Source organism: Grampus griseus (genome assembly GCF_964374135.1).
Source record: "Grampus griseus genome assembly, chromosome: 3".
Lineage (NCBI taxonomy): Eukaryota > Metazoa > Chordata > Mammalia > Artiodactyla > Delphinidae > Grampus > Grampus griseus.
The window spans coordinates 146,928,932-146,952,796 of record NC_139019.1 but is presented as its reverse complement, the minus strand read 5'-3'; the positions used below and the strand labels follow the sequence as shown (position 1 = coordinate 146,952,796).

Here is a 23,865-nt window from a genome sequence, read left to right as displayed (position 1 = left end):
CCACTGCGCCACCAGGGAAGCCCTGGTCATGGGTCTTGATAATGATTATTGATGATCACTGACAGAGATTGGCCTTATTTTACATTTTTTTCTCTACAGTGGCACGCCAATGAGATGTTTGAGCATTTTGCAAGATGTAAAGAAAAATGCATTCATTTAAACTCTTTTTCATATCTTCTCTTTCTTAAGGTGCACTTACAGAGTGCTATGATGAACTGGGGAATAGGTATCAGCTTCCAGTCTACTGCTTGGCACCACCAATCAACATGATAGAGGAAAAGAGCGACATAGAGACTCTGGATATTCCTGAGCCACCACCCAATTCGGGGTATGAATCTCAGCTCCGTTTGCGCCTTTCCACCGGCAAGGACCTCAAACTTGTGGTCCGCAGCACAGACACAGTGTACCACATGAAGAGGCGGCTACATGCAGCAGAAGGAGTGGAACCGGCTAGTCAGCGGTGGTTCTTTTCTGGCAGACCTCTCACCGACAAAATGAAGTTGGAAGAGCTGAAGATCCCAAAGGACTATGTTGTACAGGTTATAATGAGCCAACCTTTGCAAAACCCAACACCAGTTGAGAACTGAACTGGTCCTGCTGGCTGTCCCTAGATCCCTCCTGCTCCTTTTTATTGTTGTTGTTATCATTTCCTACTCTATGGCGTGAAATTTATTTTCACTGCTCTGAATTCCTTATGAATGGATTTAGTTCTGAGGAATTACCAGTGAAAACTTCCATCTGTGATGGAGACCAACGAAAATAATTAATAAAACACAAAGAGCCAGCCTTTGAGACTCATGTAATTACAGTTTCTAATTCAAGAGGCAGTTAAGAAATAGATAACCATTTATTTTAAAATACCCAACAACTATATAATGGCTGTATTTAAATGATTTGGACTGTAAATAGAACATTGCATCCATGCAGAACAGCACCAAGCACCTGTGAATATAGAATTCTTAAAAAATAAATCAAATACAATTTCCAGAAATCATCAATAACAGTTATAAAACTTGAGCTTTTTAAAATGGAAACTGAAAAGAGCAGTACTTGGGGTTCTTTTCTGGTCTTAATTCCTTGCTCAATTGATATTTAGCCATAAAGGAGTAGAAACTGGCAAATTGTGTTTCAATATTGCTTTCCCCATCCCCATGTGTTGAGCTCCTTGTTTACATTCACACTAAATTTTGGTGCCTTCCAGCACGTTGGTGGCAGGCACCTTTCTGGAACACTAGGCAATAATTTAGTCAGTGCATTCAGATCTCTGACTTTCAACTGATAACTTAGTTGAAAAGTCTATTGTCCTCTTGCTGCATAGGTATTTTGAAATGTCTATATAATGAAGCTGTTTCATATCCAGGCTTAGAAGGACACTACTATGTAAAACCTTCATAGAACTTTTGAGAGCTAACTGTGCCCCCAAATGCATGGATATGCATGGAATCAAGTACAGCTGGGAATGTACTTGAATCATTCCAGGGATTCAGGGGAATCCCAGGGAATGCATGGAATCAAGTACAGCTGTTCCTACTGTAGGATAATAAAGTAATTATCTCTTCTCCCCCAATTTGCAGGAAGGGTGTAAGGAAAACCCATTCTGTCTGTGCCTGGGAGAATTGTGCCTGTCTTCAATCTTTTAGAAAAAATTTCAACTCATAATTTGCTAGAGTGAAATATTTACTGACATCACCTAAACATCGACAGTGAGACCAAATGTTGATACATTGCTTTATACTTTAGTGCTTTCCATAGTTCACTGTTACCTGTAGTTGTGGTGGATGAGAATTTTCCTCTCTCATCTTTCCTAGCAAAGAGGCAAATTAAGAAGCATCTGCAGATTATATTAGAGGACTGAAAAATTTGGTGAGATAACCTGACTCTTCTGTACTAGGACTGGAACAAAGCTGCCAAGGATTATATTTAATTTGGAGCCTTTTCAAGGTTGGTCCCATAAGTGAGAAGGGGGCTACCAGGTGATTTCTGAACCCCTGAGAATCCAGGAGATGGAAAAGTAGAGGCAAGAAGGCACTTACCTTGTTCTCAAATGAGAAATAATCAAACCTTCACATGTTATTTTGGATGTGAAGCACCATTATTAATTTTAATGGCAAAATGAAACTAGTTTATATGTAATGTTTAAAATACTATTAAATTTCCTATAGCCTGATTGCACATAATATCTATAATTGTAACATATCATGTTTCTGAGAGCTTTAACTGCTTCTCTTTTTCATGCAATCATTTTAAAGATTGTGGCTACATTTAATTTAGGTTTACTGATAATTGAATCTAAATTCAAGAGGCAACAGCAGCATTAATTCCAAAGGAGTATTTTTATATATGGAGGTGGAGATATGCGAGGGTATTTCAATATAATGCCCCTGTCATCAAAATGTTTCCTTATTAATTTGTGTGTCACATTGAACAGCAACATCTCTCAAAGTTTGTCAACTGGAGGACAAAAAAAGTGTTCAAATCTATTTTTCTTAAGTAAATTTGGTGATATAATAATCTATAGTTGGTAGTTTTTTTTGTTGAGGATTGGAGCTCTCTTAATAGTTTATTTTATTTTAAAGGAACGTGTACTTTGAATAACAATTTTCTGGGCATTTAACTAACCTAGGTGAGAAAACCATGGTGCTGTTTAATTGTAAATAGATTGATATAAGATTGGACCAATACTTGATGTGTACAATTTTAGTATGTAGGGTTTTTGTGCTTTTTTTTAAAAAAAAGTTCAATTTTTCTCTTTGTCTTTGCCTTTATTCTGGGTTTTTAATTATTATTACTCTCCACAATAAGGGTAATCTGCTTCATTCTGATTAAAAAAAAAAAAAAAAAAAAAAAAAAACCTCTAAAAAGGTTTTTCCCCTTTTTAAAACCTCCCAGCTCAGTAACTAACAAGTTCATTACTACCAAACTTAGGCTCTACTATGTCAAACCATACATGGTCATTTATAGATATACTTTATTTGCTGCATTGAAATCTTGGTCTCAAATAGGTTGTTGTTTTTTTCTTTTAAGAATCATGCTGTAAACCAAAACCCATAATTCAGTTTTTCAGAAGCACTGAGCTCATTTCTTTATCCATTTTGGATCAAAGTGGTAGGCTTTGATTGTTAATTTTTATTTAAAATAAGTGATACATACACATGGGAAAAAAAATCCAAACATACCGAAGTGAAGAGTCTCTCTGAAGATGCCTGTTCTTCATATCCCATTTCTTCTCCCCAGAGGTAACAGCTGTTCCCAGTTTTCTGGATATCTTTAAAGATGCTCTACCACAGTGGTTCTCAAACTTCAGCATGCATCAGAATTACCTGGAAGGCTTATTAAAACACAGATTGCTGTGCTCTTCCCCCAGAGGTTCAGAGTTAGTAGGTCTGAGTGGGGTCTAATGATTTGCATTTCTAAAAGTTCTCAGGTGATGCTGCTGCTACTAGTCCGGGGATCCCAATGTGAGAACCACTATTTTAGTGTATGTGAGTATATTTACCCGCCCTACCCTGTTTTTTCCATAAATAACATATGCTATTCTATACATTTGATTTTTCTCTAAAATGGTTAGTCTTAGAGATTGTTCCATATATGTTGAGCTAGATCTGCTTCATTCCTCTTACAGGTGCAGTAGTATTCCATTGTCTGGAGTACCACAGGTCAGTCTGGCTGTTTCTAGTCTTTTGGTACTATAAACCATGCTACTGTGAAATGTCCTTTTCTATAGCTACATCTTTACATCTATGTACATTGCTATATCAAACAGTATATACATTTAGGGAGTAGATGCTGAATTGCCCTCCAAATAGATTTTAACCAATTTAATACTATAGCAATATGACTGCTCTTATTTTCCTATATTCTGACCAACTTTTTTTTTTCCCATAAATTTGTTTATTTATTTATTTTTGGCTGCATTGGGTCTTCGTGGCTGCGCACCGGCTTTCTCTAGTTGTGGTGAGCAGGGGCTACTCTTAGTGGCGGTGTGCAGGCTTCTCATTGCGGTGGCTTCTCTTGTTGTGGAGCACCAGCTCTAGGCCTGTAGGCCCAGCTGTTGTGGCACTCAGGCTCAGTAGTTGTGGCTCGCGGGCTCCAGAGCGCAGGCTCAGTAGTTCTGGCACGTGGGCTTAGTTGCTCTGCGGCATGTGGGATCCTCCTCGACCAGGGCTCGAACCCGTGCCCCCTGCGAACTCTTAACCACTGCGTCACCAGGGAAGTCCCTGACCAACTTACTGATCTTTGACAGTCTAGGTGGAAACCTGTGTCATGTGGTTTTACTTTGTGTTATGGGATCTTAGTTCCCCGACCAGGGATTGAACCCATGGCCTCAGCAGCAAAAGCATGGAGTCCTAACTGCTGGACTGCCAGGGGATTCCCGCTAGCTCCATTTAGTTTTTGTAGTACCGTTGTGGGGAAGACAAAAGTTTTGGCTGCTAAGCATTACTCATAAGTGTGTTATCGAAATCTCGTGACTATTAGAGTAAATATAGAGAATGTTCATAGTAATTAACATGATTTCAGTTATTACGTGTGACTTATGAATGACAGTCTTAGGCAGTATTCTTGTCTGTTGCACATTGACAAAGTGATTTTTGATTATTAAGTACTCTGGAACTCACTGAATGCCTTACGGTCAGTTATATTGCATATATTATTTCCTTAAGAAATTCTTGGTTTATAGTAAATGAGCTGTATTTCTTTAATCACCAAACATGTCCCTCAGAAATCTATGGTAGAAGGAGATGTGGTAATTAGCATTAGGTAGACGGGGTTTCTGAGCCAGTGAAATGCCAGCTTAAAACTTAAACAGAATCTGCTAAGACTGAAGTGAGTTACTCAGATCACTTGTTCTCAGTACAAGCGTCTGATTGACCTTGAATTTGAACTTTGGTCCTGCCACTAGTGAGTCATTAAGAACCTTGGGTAAGGTTCTTAATTTTTTTATTTTTTTTATTTTTTTGCGGTACACGGGCCTCTCACTGTTGTGGCCTCTCCCGTTGCAGAGCACAGGCTCCGGACGCGCAGGCCCAGCGGCCATGGCTCACGGGCCCAGCCGCTCAGCAGCATGTGGGATCTTCCCGAACCGGGGCACGAACCCGTGTCCCCTGCATCGGCAGGCAGACTCTCAACCACTGTGCCACCAGGGAAGCCCGAGGTTCTTAATCTTGACATCTCAATTTCCTCATCTGTAAATTGAGGATAACACTTAATTCGCAGGGTTAGGGGATAAATTCATGCGTCTAAAGCCCCTGCGTGACCCATTGCAAGCACTTACTCAGTGGTCGTTATCATCATTAACATCACAGTAGTCAAGGAGGATTCACAAATCCCATGCTAAAGACACTTAAAAATTATTCAAAGCATTAATTATACAAAAAAATAGAATTATACAAGGGCATGTAATAATTATTTTACCCTAGTAGATTTGGTATAGTTGCTTAAGCACTTAACTCATCAAAGAGTAACTTAAATTCTAGGAAGAACACAGTCCCCATATCCTTAAAAGTCAGTTTCCCTTACGGTGGGAGGCACTTCGCCATTTGCCAATTTGAAGTTTGTTTTAGCCTAAGGAGTGGGAGAATTAGAATTCTGAAAGTATTGGACCACTAGTGACAAATGTTAGGAAAGCACCACCTTCCAACTGCTTGGCTCCAGTAAGAGTTGGTAATTATTTGGATACACAGGGCCCTAATGGACAGAGTTGATCTGAAAAGCAGCAGCAGAGTTGGGACATGTCAACAAAGAGAAAGTTTTTACTTCACTTACGTAACTGTGAGTCATTTGTGAGGTCTAAAGGTTATTGAAGTTAAGAATATGCTGATTGAGGAGTGCTTATCTGAACCCCGCATGTGTAAAAATCAATTTAAAGATATCTACTTTGATGTTCTAAATTTATTTTTAGAGATGTTCACAATTGTAATTACTTACACTTTCAAAATGATTTATTCCAAGAAGACTCTCTCTTTGACTCACATTAACTTGTGACACTTTCTTTTCGGGCAGAGCTTTCTCCTCTTCCACTGCTTTCTGACTCTCCTGGTATTTGTTCATGGAGAAGATAGTAAACAGCTTAAATTCCTTGTAATTAAGACGCTTGTGTTGGGGAGCAAAAAGAAAAGTTATTTCAGGAAGGCTTTGATACTTTGTTTCAAATGACGGCAGGATTGTAATCATTTCTCATTTAAAACCTTGGAAACTTTATTAAAGAGGCCCAGTAATTAGGACATAATTATAGTCTAATTGTAGTCTAGGAGCCAGGAACAGAGAGTCTATTGTAGACTGTAAAGGCACCAAGGGTCACTTTCTTACTTCTGCTACATCAAGTCCAGACTCTGTCAGGCTGCCATCTGATCCATCTTTTTAAACCGTAAACCTTAGCTCTCACTTGTTAGTCAACATGGACTTCCTCTTTAAATAGGCAGGATCCACTGTCTTCTCCACAGTTGTTTTCTCTTGGGATTTAGCTCATGTGTTCCCATCGAAGAATTTCTTCCTTTCTCCTTATTAAAATCTATAAACCCTTCCCCTAAGAACAACTTCTGCCATATTGATGTATTTCCTTCTTTCAACTGAACTTCTAAACAAAATTTCCTTCTCCAAACTTCTATAATTTTATATCCACATTCTGTGACATAGCACTTAGTTATTCAGTCCTCTCTCACAGGCCTATATATCTCTTTAGTTTTTTATGATCCCAGAGCCATGACACGCTCCAGTAGGTTTTTCCCACCCTCTTCCTCCCCTGTCTCCAGTGTAGGTAGCAGGACATGGTCCTCTACCTTTGTACAGAGGGGCTGCCGGGCCCCACTTTAGGGATCTGCACTTACACAGTCACCTGTGATGTCAAAGTCATGGTACAGGTCTCTGAGTTGCTGTTTTTTAATTTTGAAGAGAAAGTTGTACATGTGGAAGTTGGATGGGCCAATTTTCAGCTCCCCATCCAGGTCAAGCAGCTCAAAAACAGGCCGGGAATGGCGGAAGATAAATTGCTCTTCCAAATGGTTCTGCTTTGAGAGAAATACGGAAACATGTTGTTGGTGCTGCTTTCTAAACTTGCGACATCAAGACTCATATATTCACTAATCCATTTCCTAGAGAGCTAAAAGCAAAAGGCAGAATCATAGCAGCTCAGGGCTGAAAGGGTTCTATGGTCGATGTACCAGATCCTGCTTCATCATCTGCATTCGGGGGGGACTTATGCCACCTGTAGTGATTGGTTCTGCTACACAGAACTCTAGTCACTAGAATGTATTTCCTTATGTTCAGTGAAAATCTACTTATGAAAATTGTGGCACTGGCAGTAAAATGCTGACACAAGGTGCCTTTCCTCAAGGAGTGGGAAAGAGGTAAAAATACACACTAGGAGTGTGTACCAGGTTAAGGTGGGAACCCAAAGAAGAGTGTGTCTTGTCTTTATCATTCATCCCCTTCAGAAAGTTCTCTGAGAAAAGGGATCACTGAGGAAGAGAGGCAGTTAGGATTACTGGTGATGATTTTAAGACCCACCAGCTAGAAGGGGCAAGGAAGGGCATGCCAAGGAGGGATGTGACAGGATGAGATTCGTTCTTTATAAAGGCAATGTGGGAGGGAGGCTGGATAACCTTTGGAAACTCCTAGGTTATAGATGGGCCATTTAGGAACCAAAAGTAGTTCTCCCACCATTTTTTTCTTCCTGGTTCAAGTGAAAAGAAAAATTCTGATGCACTCTTAATTCGGTGCTACCTTTAGCAAAATGGTGGCAGCAGCCAAGCTGTGCCCCCTCTGCTCCACAGAGCCTGACTCGTTACTTGCCTCCTGTGCCAGCAGTATGCAAACCAGCATGTAGAACTGGTCAAAACCGATCTCGCCCACAGCATTCCAGTCCAGCATGTTAAACACAATTGTGATCTGGTTCCGTTTCAGGTCAGTCACGTGATGAAGGAAGTGGTAGAATAGCACATCTGTTGGTAAGGAGATGAGATGGATTATTCTGAAACGGTTCCAAAATGTTAAACATCTGGGAACCACATAAATGGTTGTCATGTTGGAAGCTTGTTGACCTGGCCATAGTAATGATAATATTTTGTTTCCGGCTTTGCCACTATACCTCCCACAATTTCTCAAACCTCAGTTGCCCTTGAGCTGTGTGGAAAAGCACTGTACCTGGACTTGTGGAGAAGGAGATAGTGGATAGGGCTTGGTTCCTGAGCCCAGCTTACACGCTCGACGGAGCAGACAGATGTGTATACGTAACCAATAAAAGTCTCAAAGTGCTCCTGGTACATAGAAGGAAGAGTTTAATTCTCACTGGGGGCCTATGACACTTCTTGGAAAAGCTGACATTTCACCTGGGCCTTTCACTTGAGAGAATTAAAACGAGAAATTTTTAAAATCATTCCTCTTCTGTAAAAGTATCACTTTTCCTCATGCTTACGTAAAGCAAATGCATTCGGTGATGGGGGAAAAGAGCTATCACTGAGCATCTTAGACGCTGGGCACTTTAAGTGCCACATGTCAGTGAACCCTGACAACCCTACACAGCCTTTTACAATAAGCCTCAGGTAGTAACTAATCTCAGGGCTTCTTGAGCTATAATAGGTATACCAATCACTTGAGGATCTTGTAAAAACACCAATTCTGATTAGGAACTCTGGCATGGGACCGAGTCTGCATTCTTAACAAGCTCCCAAGTGATGCGGCAACTGCTGGTCAGTGGACCACACTTTGAGTGGCAGAGCTGGGATTCAGATGTGGTCCATCTGACTCCACAGCCTTCCTCTTTCCACAGTGAAGCCATATCTTTTGCACATTAGTTAATGCATATACAGTCATATACAATCAGAGAAAAAAATACTGTAAAGGACAGGGAAAGTATTTGCCTGAAATTCCACTCACTAATCATCTGTCTCAGGGAGTGTTAGATGGAAGAAACAAACATGGTGATACGTTTACACAGTGATAGATGGCTGTACAGGTTGTATGTACAAATCACCCAGGGGATTTCAGGGATTTGCAAGTGTAACTTTGTCTACATGTGATTTCTCCTTGCCCATTGATTACAGAGACTACCTCCTGCACAAGACATGGCTCCACTAAATCCGTAAAGCACATCTGTGTGGTTTGGAGTCCTGGCTGAAGCTGGCTAAGTGCACAGTGAAACCAGTCGTCACAATGTCATGATCTGGGGGTTTCTGATGGCCTCTTGATGTTCCTTCCCCACGTCCCACCAGGTATGAGTCCAACCAGGTACGAGCACTTGGGAACAACACACCATATGTAAACACCATGATGTTTGCTCCTTGAGAAATGTTTTATTGTGAGACTTAGTAGTTACTAAACAAATACTGTTTTTCAATCAGCTGGCTCTGGCCCACTCAAGTCTCCAAGGCTTTAAGTCACTATCTTCCTGGAAGGCAAAACTCAAGGCTACGCCTTCTCCCTTTCAGGTCACCATCCAGTCCCTTGGTTGACCAGAAGACACACGTATGACTTTATCTCTTGGGTATTGCATCACCAGGGAGTGATTTAGTTACCAGGGAGATCAGACTCTGCTCAGCAAACGCTGATGAGACTAAGAGTGTGGGCTTTGGGTTTTGGTCCCAGATCGTCTGTTTACATCTAGGCGTCCTACAGTTGCTTTATCTAGGACTGGGTTATTGTGAAGATTTGGTGACATACTGTGTGTAAACTGGAGGCATGAAAGTATGAGAAAATTAAAGTATCTTTTTATTATTTTATAAAGATTGAATGAACTCTTTAAAATATCTTTATGGAAGAAACTCCTTATTGATAAATGACATCTCTCTCAGGTCACAATGAGTCGGACACCTTATTTATATCCAGTCCCGAAAACAAAACAGACAAACGAAAAAAACCTAGGGGACTTCCCTGGTGGTCCAGTGGTTAAGAATCCGCCTTCCAATGCAGGGGACATGGGTTCGATCCCTGGTCTGGGAACTAAGATCCCACATGCTGTGGGGCAACTAAGCCTGTGCGCCACAACTACTGAGCCTGCACGCCACAACTAGAGAGAAGCCCACATGCGGCAATGAAGAGCCTGCGCACCGCAATGAAAGTGCCCGCCTGCCACAACTAAGACCCGATGCAGCCAAAAATATATATAAATAAATAAATATTTTTTAAAGAAAACCTAAAGTGTTTTAATTGGTCTTCTATTAGTTTGTGCACTCAAAGGCAGGGTCGAGATCATCAGCATTTTCTGGTCACTCACAATTACCAAGAATTAGAAGCGATCTTGCAGATCATCTGATTCAAACCTCCCATTTGATAGACGAGAAGTCTTGCTAAGGGAGTCTTGAGGGTTAATGCCTGAGTGGGGCTCAGTCCCCAGGAATAGTTGTAATAATAAGGAACATTTATTAAATCCTTACAGTGTGCCAGGCACCATGCTAAGCATTTTCCATGCATTATCTCATTTATCTTTTTTTTTCCAACTGTGAGATGGACTCCATTATTAGAAGCCTCACTTACAGATGAGGAAAATGAGACTTAAAAGAGGATGATGTTGTTCTCCAAATCACCAAGGAATAATGGGTGGAGGACCTAACCCCAGAGCCTGCAATTTTATCCTCCTCACAGAACAGCCTTCAAGTCTCAGTTGGCAATTTTTCTCTGTGCTTCATTTAGAAGATATAATATATACATTAATGAAATAGTTTCTGGTTCTATAAATTTTCCTGCACATTCGTTAAAAACCAGGTAATGACCCAGAGGAAGCATTTCTGAAAGTACTAACCATTCAAGGTTTTCTTGCGGTGCACATCAAGAAGGTGAAAATACTCCACCAAAGCCTTCACATTTCTCACGGATAATAAGCAATATAGTTTATCCAGACAGAGGTACCACAGAAACGATCCTTGCTTCAGTTTCATTATGGTGCCCTTTAAGCCAAAGACTCTGGCAACCTGCAGTAGAAGAGAGAATTCTGCCTCAGAATTAGAATGTTGGATAGAGAGAAGCTCTGGTAATAAAGGTCTTCCTACGTCAAAGCATCATAGGAAACGGTCAATAAAAAAATTAAAATTGTGGGAATTCCCTGGTGGTCCAGTGGTTAAGACTCAGTGCTTTCACTGCCGTGGCCCGGGTTCAAGCCCTGGTTGGGGAAATAAGATCCCACAAGCCACTCGGAGCAGCCAAAAAAAAAATGGTTGAGAATTTTCCAAAACCAATGAAAGACACCCACCCACAGACTGTGCTCATCATCATTATCAAGGTGAACAGTTACATAACTACATGTTACATAGTAACATGTTACACTGTTGTAAGTGTATTAATATATTAACTCATTTAGTCCAAAGATTAATCATACAATCCTATGAGGTAGAGATTATTATACCTATTTTACAGATTAAGAAACAGGCTCAAGTTACAATCTATTATGTATAAAATAGATAAACAACAAGGATATACTGTACAGCAAATATAGCCAATATATATGTTTTTTGGCCATACCCCATTGCACGAGGGATCTTAGTTCCTGGACCAGGAATTGAACCCGCACCGTTGGCAGTGAAAGCGCAAAGTCCTAACCATGGGACCGCCAGGGAATTCCCTAGCCAGTATTTTATAATGACTATAAATAGATTATAACCTTTAAAAATTGTGAACCACTATGTTGTACGCCTGTAACTTGTATAATATTGTACATGAATTGTATCAATAAAAAGTTTTTTAAAAAGGCTCAGAAAAGTTAAGTAATTTTCCTAAAGTCACTAAGCTAATTAATAGTGAAGTCAGCATGTGAACCTAGTCTGGCAATAATCACTGCTTTTTAATAGCTATGCTATATTCCTTCTCAAAAGACTGAAGTCCTAAGTAGTTGAGATAAGAAGAAATACATATATGTACACATCAGAGTGAAACTGCATTATACCAAAGACAAACATTTTAAAGGCAATCAGAGAAGAAAGATTATCTTCAAAGGACTAATGATTAAACTTAACATCAACTTCTTCACAACATGGAAACCAAAACATAATGTAGTACTATTTCAATGTGTAAAAACAATCATAGCCAAGCTAAAATTATACACTCAGTAAAATCATCTTTCAAGACTGAAGGGAAGTTAAACATGAGATTACCATATAACCTAGCATTTCCACTCCTAGATATATATCCAAAAGAAATGAAAACAAGTATTCAGATACTTGTACAAAATGTTTATAGCAGCACTATTCACAATAGGCAAAAGGTGGAAACAGCCCAAATGTCCATCAACTGATGAATGGACAAATGAAATGGTAGCACATCCATACAGTGAAATACTTAGCCATGAAAGAGAATGATACATGTTACAATGTAGATGAACCTTATAGTAAGTGAAAGAAGCCAGGCACAGAAAGTCACATATTGTATGAGTCCATTTATATTAAATATCCAGAAGAGGCAAAGCCATGGAGACTGAAAGCAGATCAGTCGTTGCCAGGGGCTGGGGGCCGGGGGAGTGGGTGATGGGAAGTGACTGCTTACTGGATCCAAAGATTCCCACTGGGGCGATGAAAATGTTTCAAACTGGACAGAGGTGATGGTTGAACAACACTGTCGATGTACTAAATGCCACTGAATTGTACACTTTAAAATAGGTAATTTTATATTATGTGAGTTCCACCTTCATTTAAAAGAATGAGGAGGAAAATCAAACCTGAATTTGATCAATTTATAGAAAATATAAATCGGGGAAACAGGACAGCAGAGGTCCATGTTAAATGACACTGCGGGGACACAATCAACAAAACCCAGACTGGACAGCTCTAAAAGAAAATGACTCCACTTCTTCAATAAACATTTACAAGAAAAGAAAAAGAGATGGAAGAGGGATCTATAAATTAATAGTTAAATTTCTTTCAAATGACATCAACCAATTACAGTGTATGGACTTATGAGGATCCTAATTCATAGAGATTATATATGTAAAAACCCACAAAAACAAACAACAAAAGCATGAGATGATGGAGAACTATGAACACTGATTGGATGTAATATTAGGAATGACAGTGGATGTGGTGGTGGTTTAAAAAGATAAAATGGTAAGATGCCTGGAATTTGCTTCAAAATAATCCAGGCCCGTGGGTGTTGGTATACATATAACAGGATTGTTCAAACATGAACTGACTGATGGGTGTACAGGAGTACTAGCTTATACTATTCTTTCTACTTTGAATATGTTTGAAATTTTCTATAGTGAAAAAAAAAATTAGGATGAGATAAAGCTGTATTCAGGCAAAAACAAACAACCAACCAAACTAAAAATGATCACCAACGGACCCTCCCAAAAGAAATTCTAAAGGATCAACTACGGTAGTCAGAGAATGATCACAGAGAGAAAATCCAAGATATCAGAAGGAATAGAGAGCAACAAAGTAGTAAAAATACGTGGGTCAGTGCAAGTAAACAACCATGGGGTAAAATAATAACAATGTCATAGGGAGTTTAAAATGATAAAATTTAAATGCAATACAATTATGACAGAAGGAGGGAGCTAACAAAATAAATCCATGCACACAAAACCAGAAAATTAACAGCTATAAGTGAATTCTTCAGGCACAGAAAAATAATTCCGTATGGAAACACAGAAATTCAGGAAGGGATGAAGAGTATCAGAAATTGAAAATATGTGAGTAAATCTAAATGGATCTTGACTGTATAAAACACTAAAAATAATGTCACATGAAGAAGCCAGCTGTGGTGCCCTCAGAACTCACCAGGAGCTACGTAGGGAAAGATCTATTGCTGCTAGGGGAAGGGAGAAAAAAATGGTGTAATATTTAACTGCATTTTCCCAGCGTATTAGGGTGAGTACTGCTACCTACTGTAACAAACAATTCCCAAAATGTCAGAACTCTCTTTTCCATTGCCATAGTAGCAGTAACATTCAAGATGATGGTGTTCTGAGGGTGCCACGGTGTACACAGAGTAGAAATACAATGTTGTACACGTGAAACTTATTTAATGTTATAAACCAACGTCACACCAATAAAAAATAAATTTAAAAAATAGATGATGGTTCCCTATCAGTCTTGAGTTCCTCAGTGACTACACGAAAAGACAGAGGATCTTTCCATGTCCTGGGGGTGAGCACTGTGGATTTTATCTGGGCCTTGAGAGTGAGGGGTTCCTCTCTCCCAGCAGCAGAAAGCTGTTGCTTTGAAGAATTTTGCTTTTGCTACTTCTGAGGAAGTAGATGAGACCTTATACTCAGCCCCTGGCAGGCACCAACCACCTCCTTCACTCCTGCATCAGCAAGAACTGACAGTCTCCAGTCTGCTGCCCTGCCCCCAGTTTTTCTTACAGGCTCCCATTGGCGACCCATGGGAAGGAGTTTGCCAGTGTGTGTGATTGCCCCTTGTGTCTGGGAACTCCAGCTATTCCACACTGACGTGGTATCCCAAACTTTGCCTCTAATCATCTGCTCAAACTTTGGTTAAAGCTTTCTTCACCACTTGTACGGTGGCTGCCATTTTCAGCTATGTTCTGCCAAAGGTCCAATGGTTGGTGTGCCCTCTCTCTCCTTGCAGGGGCTTGTTCTTTGTGAGAATTCACTTTCCTTGGTTGCCTTGTGACCTCAGTTCTTTGATATGCTCAAGAAAAGTTATAGTTTTGTAGATCATCCATCTTTTTTTCTCACTAAGATAGATGCTACATTCTTTGTAGCTTTCTATACAGTAAGAAACCATCTTTGTTGTGTTAAGCTACCAAGACGTTGAGGGTTTTATTGCAGCATAACAGCCTGTTCAAATGGATACAGTGGTTTTTATCTGCATTTCCCCGATGACTAATGAAGTTGAGCATGTTTACATGTGCATGTTTGCCATCTGTATTTTGTTTCAAGACAGAGGCACAGATGTTGATGTAAGGATAGACATTTCCTGTCTTACATCTAGAAAGACTTCTCCAAGGAGCCATAGTATCATTTTATGGAAAATTGTATTTGGAGACCACAATCTAGGCTCTGCTTAGCTTTTCTGGTCTGTGAGCCTATTGGCTTTCTGTTTGGTCTCGTGACCTCCTTCCCTAAGCTCTGCAGTTTAGGATTTGGCAGATGTCTTGAGGACAAAAGCCTAGAGTAAGATACCACTAGTAGTCACTGGAATGGCTAGAGTTTTTAAAAACTGATGATATCAGTGTGATTGGAGCAACATCACTTGTGGGAACGTAAAGTGATAGAACCACTTTGTAAAATACTTGGACAGCCTCTTAAAAAGTTAACCATATACTTAGCGTATGATCCGGCAATTGCACTCCTAGGTGCATCTAGGAAAATGAAAATATATATCCATACAAAGCCTTGTAAACAAATGTTCATAGTAGCTTTATTCATGATAACAAGACTGGCAACTCAAATGTCCATCAGCAGCTAAATGGATAAACAAATTGTGGTATATCCATACACTACTCAGCAATTAGAAAGAACGAACCACAAATACATAAAACAACATGATGAATCTCAAAAATATGCTGAGTGAAAAGAAGCCAGGCTTAAAAGAGCACTACTGTATGATTCCATTTATATGGTTAACTAGGAAAGATATTTCCAATATACGGTGACAGAAAACAGATTAGTGGTTGCCTGGGGTGAGGAGTGTCAATGGGGACTGACTTATGAAGAAGCATACCTTGGAAACGTTACTTAGCCTCTCTAGAGGGAGATAAAATATTTGCTTTCTAGGAATGCAAGAATGTTTCAATAAATGAAATTTACCATGTCTATAGGCTAGATGAGAAAACTCATGATTAATCATATGATAAATGCAGAAGAAACATTTGATAAAGTTCTACAGCTATGAGAAAAACTTATTAGCAAATTAGGTATAGCAGGGAACTTTGTGTGAAGGTCTTTTGCCACAATCTTTGGTAAACATCATACTTAAAGGAGAAACTTTAAACCCTTTTCCATCAAATATTGGATCAAGACAAGAATTTCCTATTTTCACAGTTACTGTTTAACATAAAGCTAAAGATTCTAGCAAATGCTATAGGAAAGTAGAAGAAATAAGAAGTGTAAAGGGGCTTCCCTGGTAGCACAGTGGTTGAGAGTCCGCCTGCCGATGCAGGGGACATGGGTTCGTGCCCCGGTCCGGGATGATCCCACATGCCACGGAGCGGCTGGGCCCGTGAGCCATGGCCACTGAGCCTGCGCGTCCGGAGCCTATGCTCCACAATGGGAGAGGCCGAAACAGTGAGAGGCCCGCGTACCACAAAAAAAAAAAAAAAAAAAAAAAGTGTAAGGATTGTTACAGCAGAAGCTGTACAAAGACCCGTGACATCTCTCAACTTAGCGGTGTCCTCTTGGCCCTCTAGCAGGGCAGGCTAGAAGTGCTGCCCTAGGGAGCAGCCCTTGGCCAAGGACAGATGAGGTTTAGAGGAAAATTCCCCAGGGTCCTTGACTGTCAGATAGGCTGAGTCTGAAGTGTGTTGCATCATCCTGATCCCCAGAATCCCCCAGTGGGATTAAGCCCCAGTTGGCCACAGCAGTAATCATCTACAAAGTACACCCTTTACTGGCTTCAAGTGTCTCCTGTCTTAGCTTCCCACTCCCTACTGGTGCCTCCTGGCATCACCTCCCAAATAAACTATTTGCATTCAGATTCTTATCTTTGGGGAAATCTAGCCTAAGAATACAGTCAAATGCTTTTTCTGTGACTATCAAGAGTATGCGATTTTCTTCTTTACTTTGTCAATCCAGTGTCTTACTTTAATGGTTTTTATTCCTAGATAGAACCATTCTTTTATTTCTGGATAAACCTTTCTTAGTCATGATGTTTTTATTAGCCTCTGGTTTCATCTTGCTCGTATTCCCCCCCCCACATCTATTTCCTAAGTGAAATTAGTCTACAATTTTCTTTTACTATTCCTACCTAATTGTAGTAAAGCTCATCTCATAAAAATGAGTATATTTCCTTTTTTTCTATCTTCTTAAAGTATTTATATGAAGAGAGAGATTATTTGTAAAACCACATAACTTGATGTCTTTCAGTGGAGGCAGACTAGATTTTTGATTCATTTCTTTATTGGTTATTAGCTTATTTAGGCTTTTTATTTCTTATTGAAATTATGTGTCTTTTATATATCATATCTCATATTTATATATCATTTGTTCATATCATTTATATTTTCTTCTACATGATTACCCATTTCACATAAATTAAAATGTATTCACATAAAATTGTTTAAAATACTGATATCAAAATCTCTACTGTACCTAATATTCTATCACTTTTTTCATTTTCATTGTCTTGGGGAATATTTTTCTTTCTGCAACTCTTTTTATCTTCTTGACCAGCCTTGTCTGTTAGTTATCTCAGAGATATAGCTTTGGTTTTGTTGAACCTCTCTGATTTCTTACAACTGTACTTAAGTATAATTTACATATCATAAGATTCAGCCATTTCAAGTATACAATTTAGTGATTTTTAGTAAACTTGCCAAGTTATTATATCATCACCATAATCCAGTTTTAGAACATTTTCATCACTCCAATAAGACTCCTCATGTCCATTTCAGCCTAGTCCTTGGCAACCATTAATCTGCTTTCTGTCCCTATGAATTTGCCTTTTCTAGACATTGCATACAAATGGAATCATATAACATGTGCTGTTGTGTGTCTGGCTTCTTACAACATTTTTGAGTGAAGCTCTCCATTTTTGTTTCTCATTTCATTTTTTCTGGAGCTATCGCAGAGCCAGTCTCACAGAGTCATGTGTGGCTTGGCCCGGCTTGGGGATGAACTGGGACTGGGACTCCCAGTCCCAGCCCCTCTAGACTGACCTGTGGTCAGAGCCCCCACCTCCCAGTGGGAAAGCCTCCCCCATTGTCCCCTCACCCCCTTCACAATGTTGGTCAAATGGACTGAAACTAATGAAAGACCGGCCTTCCAGCTTGTTCTGGGAGGTTTAAACTTGGGCTTACTTGGTGAGAGCCCAGTCTTGTGCTGCATTTCCTCCTTTTAGTGATAAAGACCCTCTACGATTGCAACCACTCATTAGGTTGTGGGGACATTTCAAAGTGCTTGGCAACCTTTACTCAGGGCATCCTTTGTGCAGACCACCACCAGTACCCTAGGCTTCTGCATTTGGCTTTCCAAATTTAGAACTATACTTGGTGTTTGCATGCGACTCAGGAAGGGGTGAAAACACCTCAACATGGACCTTCTCCGCAGGGACGTGGTCTATTGGAGTGTGACATTCCCCGAGACTCAATTTGCTTATGTGGGAGAGTTACCATAATAAGCTTTACAGGTTGCCCACCTGCCCACCCCTCAGCACTCGCTGCTTGGAACCTACTTAGATTTAGATACGTGTTAACTGTCCTAGAGACAGTTAACAGTAGCAGGTGGAAAACGGACAGGATCGAGGATGATGGTGGTCAAAGAAAACTTCAATTCTATGTATAATGAGCTTATTTTTAAAATTTGTAAAATTAAGAATAAGGAAGTTTTTTACCTAATATGCAGATATATCTGAAGATCCATCAGGAAGCATGTGATAAGTAAGTCCCCACGGAGCGCTCTCTCTTAGCCCTGTAATCCTGGCCGGTTGGTGGATCTCGGTGGGGCAGAGCCCCTGGGAAGCTGGAAGCGAGCCGGGGAGCCTGGGTTTTCAGGGACTGACCGCTGCCGCAAGGGCGCAGCATTTCCCGCGCTAGGAGGCAGCACCACGCCGAGCAATCCGCACCGGATCCGCCCGCAGGATGTGCAGCCCGGGGCTAGTGCCCTCGCCCGCCGGGCGCCCCCACCTGAAAAGTGGGCGCGAGCAGAGCAGCCGCGCGGGGCCGTTACGGGGCGGATTCAATGATTAATGCCGGTTCGCCTTTTTGGTCTTTGGACAGCAATCAGTGGGCGCTCCCGAATAACCAGTCTGCTTCCCCTTTCGCTCCCGCAGAAATTTTGGGAGCCACGAGACACGGTGGGCCTCCCAGACCCGGTATGGTCCCGCCGAAGGGTCCACTAAGCTCGCCAAAGCCTAGTCCGTGGCTCGCGGGCGTGCGGCGCGCGGGGGACTACAGTTTCCAGAGTGCCCTGCGGCGACGGGCGGAGCCGGGGAGCGCCCGCAGCCAATTAGGGGGTCTCCGGGCGCTGCCGGGGAGCGGCAGGTGGAGTCGGGCCGATGGGCGGGAGCGGGGCCGGGTCCCCGGAACGCGTCCCGGGGCTTGCGGGCTGGGCGGGGGCGCGGCGCGAATTGGGTCTACATCGGGAAGAGGCCCGGAGATTGGACCGAGCGGGGGCGGGGACCGCGGCCGCCCGCGCGGTTCCGGGTGCTCCCGCCGCGCGCAGCCCAGGGCGCACTTGACCGGGGTCTGGCTGCGGGGAAGGGCGGGTCTGGGGAGAACCCCAGAGCGCCGCGGCGTCCTCCAGCCCCTCCCTCGCGGCCGCCGGAGCTACAGCCCGAGCCGGAGCCGGCCCCACCTCGCCCGCCGGCTCGCGTGCCCTCAGCCATGGCTTTCGCCAATTTCCGCCGCATCCTGCGCCGGTCTACCTTCGAGAAGAGAAAGTCCCGCGAATATGAGCACGTTCGCCGGGACCTGGACCCCAACGAGGTGTGGGAGATCGTGGGCGAGCTGGGCGATGGTGCCTTCGGCAAGGTTTACAAGGTGAGGGCGCTGTGTTGGTGGTGCGTGGCTCGGGGCGCGTGGAGCGGCTCCGGAAGGAAGGGGCGCTGGCCCTGGTCAGTCTCGGCCACGGCTCGGGAGAACGCAGAGGGCTGCCCGGCCCTGAACTCGGAGTCCCGGGGTCCTGTCCTGGTGATCCTTGTTCTTCGTTGGGGTCGGGGGTGGGGTATCCTCACACAGCCCGGCTGAGTCCCTGCGTGCCGGACGCCCCCTCCGGGCACGGCTGCTGCCCCGAGCTAAGTTTCTGAGCACTTCCTGTGCGCCCTGCACGGCTCTCGGCGCCGCAGGGGGAGACAAAGGGGGCGCTTAAAGGACTTTAGCATCCGAGACGAGGCATCCGCGGTAAAACTGATACTAGGCATACTTTTTAAGGGAGGCCACTCAGGTTCCGTGAGAGTGCCGAGGCGCTGGGGGCAGAGAAACTCGACTGCGTCTGGAAGGGTTGAGTCCGGTGAAGTTGGGGACACACCTGAAGACGAGCCAGAAACGGGAGAGACAGGAGGTGGAGGGGGGTGTTGTCTAGAGTGAGAGGTTAGGCATGGAAATGTGGGCTGGGGCTGGGCAGAGGGGAAAAGTCTAGGGCCTCGTGAATCCTGCGCTTCGGGTCAGATTTGAGTATGTGGATGAGTCACAGCTGGGGAGTCTTCCAGTCTGCAGTCACCTTTCCCTAGAAGAATGAAAGGCCAGAGAGCTTTTGTGGAGGGGTGGGTGGGGCAGAGCTGATTATTTGTAGACACGTTTGCAGCAGGTCATTGTCTGGTTTCTGGTCCTGAGAACACATTCTGAGTTGCTCAGTCGTATTGGGGACCCAAACACTTAGAGCTTGACTCCACGCTTTCCCTGATCTCCTTTCCCCCAGGAAACTCTTTACTGAGAGAAACCCACATGTTAAGCTGGTGGTTTCTACAGGAGGGCACCTCCTTCCTAAGCCACCATCACCTTCTTTGGGGCTCCTATAGCTTGTAGATCACTCTGACCCCAGGGTTTCCCTTTTAGGAGCCTGGACCACAGAGAGAGCTTCTCTAGGCCACCCCTGGTCAAGACTTGCTCTCTTTGCCTTGAAAGTGGTGGAGAGCCTAATCACCAAAGTGTAGTCCCTGGAGGAGTACCACCAGCATCACCTGGGAGCTCGTTAGAAATGCGGAATCTCGGGCCCCACCCTAGACCTAATGAATAATAAAGTAGGGTCTGCATTTCAACAGATGCCCAGATCCCCCTGATTAGAATCCCCCATGTTACGTGCGCTTTAAGTTTGAGAACATTGCTCTAGGGGCAATTTTGAAGTCACCCAGGCCCCTCAGGGTGCCTGTTTTGTTCCCTTACCACCTCCCCACGGAGCCAGCACTTCCTTTTACAGGGTGAAAGCCCCACTGGAGCAAAGGTTCTGTGGTTGGAAGGCTGGCCTCTGTGACACTCATACCTGTGGCTCTCAGCTGCTTTGATTTGCTGCCTTTCTCTGCCTGAGGGTTCTGCACGTATTCCAGGGCCCTCAGCACATACTTCACTCGCACATCTTTTCTTTCCCTTTCTCAGAGCTGCCTCTCCCTCCTAGCGGCACCAGGAAACTGTCCTCAGTCTTGCGGCCCCGCCAGACACCCCACCGGTGTACTTGCCTTCCCCTGATGGAGCCTGCTCTGCCAGGTGTGCTCTGACCACCATAAGAACAGCTGGACCCTTGGTCAGCTCACCACATCCCCCGCTTTCTCCAGAAGGTTAAGTTGGTGTTTTTAGTGCATGATGTTGTTCTGTTAGAGGCTGACTTTCCATTGCAGTCTTGTCCCTGTCCCCTAATGAATCCTGGCTTCATAAGGTTCATTTTCTTTCAAACCTAAATGCAGAACTTTGCTTCTAGGCTGTAAGATTTCCCCTTGTCAGTTTCGACTGTCATTTCCTCCTGCTTTAGCCCCACAAAACTCCCTTACAGCTCTGAAAGTTTCATACAAAGGAGCCCATCTGATTCACAGGTTATTTTGTCTCCTCCTGGTTCTCCAGAGCACGTGAACCCTGTTAAAAGTGAGTCTAGTGCTCAAAGCTGTGAGCCGGCTGCACCACAAGCCCCTCCCCCACCACCTCCGAACCCATGATTTTCTCATAATTAAGACAAGGGGAAGGTAGATCAGGAGAGCTGTGTGATGGCTGACACACCTGGACATTTATTAGCTTCCCTGCCTGGCCTTGGTGTGTGACCCTCTGATCTAACCCAACCCCATGTTACACGCAGGAATACGAGGGCTCAGGGAAAGGAAGGGACTAGAACCCAAGGCTCTGGGCTTAGTTACCAGCTAAGGAAGACCCGTCTTGGATCAGAGATCCCTGTGACCTCGTCTCCTACCCTGAAGAAGTGCTGCTTAGTCAGGCCCTTAGAGTTGAAGTTGAAGCAGGTGTTGCTTTACTAAAGATTCTAATCAGGGACCATAACTCCTTCCCACTTCTTTGTTCCCTGGCATGGCCATTTCAGCAGCACAGGCCAGAGGTTCCATCTAGGTTTTATGTCTGGGACCAGAACTTCCATTTTGACGTGGCACCTTGGTAACCCGTTGGCTGCGAGCTGGTGAAGTGATGGCCAGCAGCACCTCCTCTCCCTGTCCTAGAACTAGCAGATTGTTCTCCTGGCAGCCTAGGTGGTGAAGGCCTTTCTGAGGATTTCGCTGGTGTAGGAAGCCATAGGAATCCCAGTTTGTCAAAGGCTTGTCAGAAGAGGACTCCAATTACAGATGTCCTGAGGAGTGTCTTGCAGAGGCTCAAAGCCTCATGTCTTGAGACATTAGTGTCTCACGATGTGGAGCCTCTTTTTCCGTCTTCTCCCTGATAAATCATCAGTTGATCTCAGGAGAAAAAGAGGCGCGTAGGATTGATTTTTTGCACAGTCAAGTTCATGCTCACCTACTCCTTAAGCGATTTCAAAAGAAAATCATTTCTCGTTCATTACTAGATACAAAGTAAAAGTCACAAGCTATATAGTTTCAAAATTCTTGCCCTTAATAATAATCTTTACTCTAAAGACAAGATGGAGGGTTGAATGGAAGAAACTGCTTTCAGCAGGGTGTGCCCGCTGTCCTAGCTGTGGGTGAAACAGGTACTTATGTGCTGAACAGAGACAGGGAGCATGGGGGCATGAAGAGTTGGGTTAACAGGCTGAGATGATTTTTCTGCTTCTTGAAAATTGCTTTAGTTGTTGTCTTATGTTGTCTTTAAGCTTTTAAAATGTTTATGATTTTGCAAAATTAGGTGTATAGTACAAATTTGTTTTTAATTAAAAAGAAAAACATTACCTTAAGTCCCATCAGTTGCTGTTGACATTTTGATATATTTCCTTCCAGACTTAATCGATTTTTATGGAGAAAAAAATTTTTTTAATGCAGGGTTGTAATAATACACACCTACAGTGTTTTATGTTATCTTTCATTCCTAAAGCCTCTTCCTGTGTTATTCTAAATGTTTCACACATACCTTCTGGGATGGCTCAGTGCCCCCATGATTTTAATCTTATTGGATATTTAATTCCTACCCCCCCATTTTCTTTTTACTATTAACAAGTTAAAAATTTTTTTAAAATAAATTTATTTATTTTTGGCTGCACTGCGTCTTCGTTGCTGCACGCAGGCTTTTCTCTAGTTTTGGCGAGTGGGGGCTACTCTTCGTTGTGGTGCGTGGGTTTATCGCTGTGGCTTCTCTTGTTGCAAAGCACGGGCTCTAGGCACACAGGCTTCAGTAGTTGTGGCATGCGGGCTCACTAGTTGTGGCTCACGGGCTCTAGAGCGCAGGCTCTGCAGTTGTGGCACACGGGCTTAGTTGCTCCGCAGCATGTGGGATCTTCCTAGGCCAGGGCTTGAACCAGTGTCCCCTGCATTGGCAGGCGGATTCTTAACCACTGCGCCACCAGGGAAGCCCAACAAGTTAAAATTGATTAAATGCTTATCATGTGCCAGGCGCTGTGCTAAGCCCTTTACACAATACAGTCAGGTCCGCTGTAGTGTAAATACGCCTTCCTAAAAATCCCTGAATTGTGCAAAACATGCAACAAAAATCAGAGGCCTTGTGAGAAAAATGGGGCTAAGGGGACAACACTCAAAAACTTCATCAGCACATTAGAAAAAAATAAAGATAGGAACCTAAAAAACAAGTAGCACCGTTTTACACAAGTTTTGCAGATAAGAAAGACAAAATTATCACAATAAATACAACACTGAACTGGGAAAGAGGTCTGCAAGGATGCTTGTGGCTGTGGGTGGGAAGCATTGCAGTATGTGAAGCTGTGAAAGGAGG

The 23,865-nt window shown here is 43.0% G+C and overlaps 3 protein-coding genes across 3 annotated transcripts in view; 2 read left to right on the top strand and 1 right to left on the bottom strand.

Annotated features, from left to right (window-relative positions):
• The window catches only part of UBTD2 (ubiquitin domain containing 2), a 57,054-nt gene extending 54,351 nt beyond the window's left edge, over positions 1–2,703 (top strand). Inside the window, exon 3 of the mRNA XM_082650563.1 lies at positions 190–2,703. Within this exon, the coding sequence (XP_082506689.1) occupies positions 190–587 (398 nt within the window). The 3' untranslated portion in view covers positions 588–2,703. The remainder of the gene's footprint in view (positions 1–189) is intronic.
• Positions 2,704–5,610: 2,907 nt separating this feature from the next.
• EFCAB9 (EF-hand calcium binding domain 9) lies at positions 5,611–11,273 on the bottom strand. The gene is made up of 4 exons (XM_082651086.1): positions 10,733–11,273; positions 7,789–7,937; positions 6,825–7,001; positions 5,611–6,090 (listed from the first exon to the last, which is right to left on the bottom strand). Exons 1-4 carry the CDS (start codon positions 10,866–10,868, stop codon positions 5,896–5,898), a joined length of 657 nt encoding a protein of 218 aa, XP_082507212.1. The 5' UTR covers positions 10,869–11,273; the 3' UTR covers positions 5,611–5,895.
• Positions 11,274–19,425: 8,152 nt separating this feature from the next.
• STK10 (serine/threonine kinase 10) overlaps positions 19,426–23,865 on the top strand; it is a gene marked incomplete at its 5' end in the record, with an annotated part of 119,499 nt that continues 115,059 nt past the window's right edge. The window contains one exon of the mRNA XM_082650902.1: positions 19,426–19,581. Within this exon, the coding sequence (XP_082507028.1) occupies positions 19,426–19,581 (156 nt within the window). The remainder of the gene's footprint in view (positions 19,582–23,865) is intronic.

Bases quoted from the DNA above. Each gene is read 5' to 3' on its own strand.
- EFCAB9 (XM_082651086.1), bottom strand. From the start codon at position 10,868: ATGAAACTGAAGCAAGGATCGTTTCTGTGGTACCTCTGTCTGGATAAA. The intron at 7,938-10,732 runs GTTAGTACTTTC...CCTTACCAACAG, and splicing joins CCGCAAGAAAACCTTGAATG to ATGTGCTATTCTACCACTTC. The intron at 6,091-6,824 runs GTAAGTGCAGAT...CCCCAACACAAG, and splicing joins TTGACATCACAGGTGACTGT to CGTCTTAATTACAAGGAATT.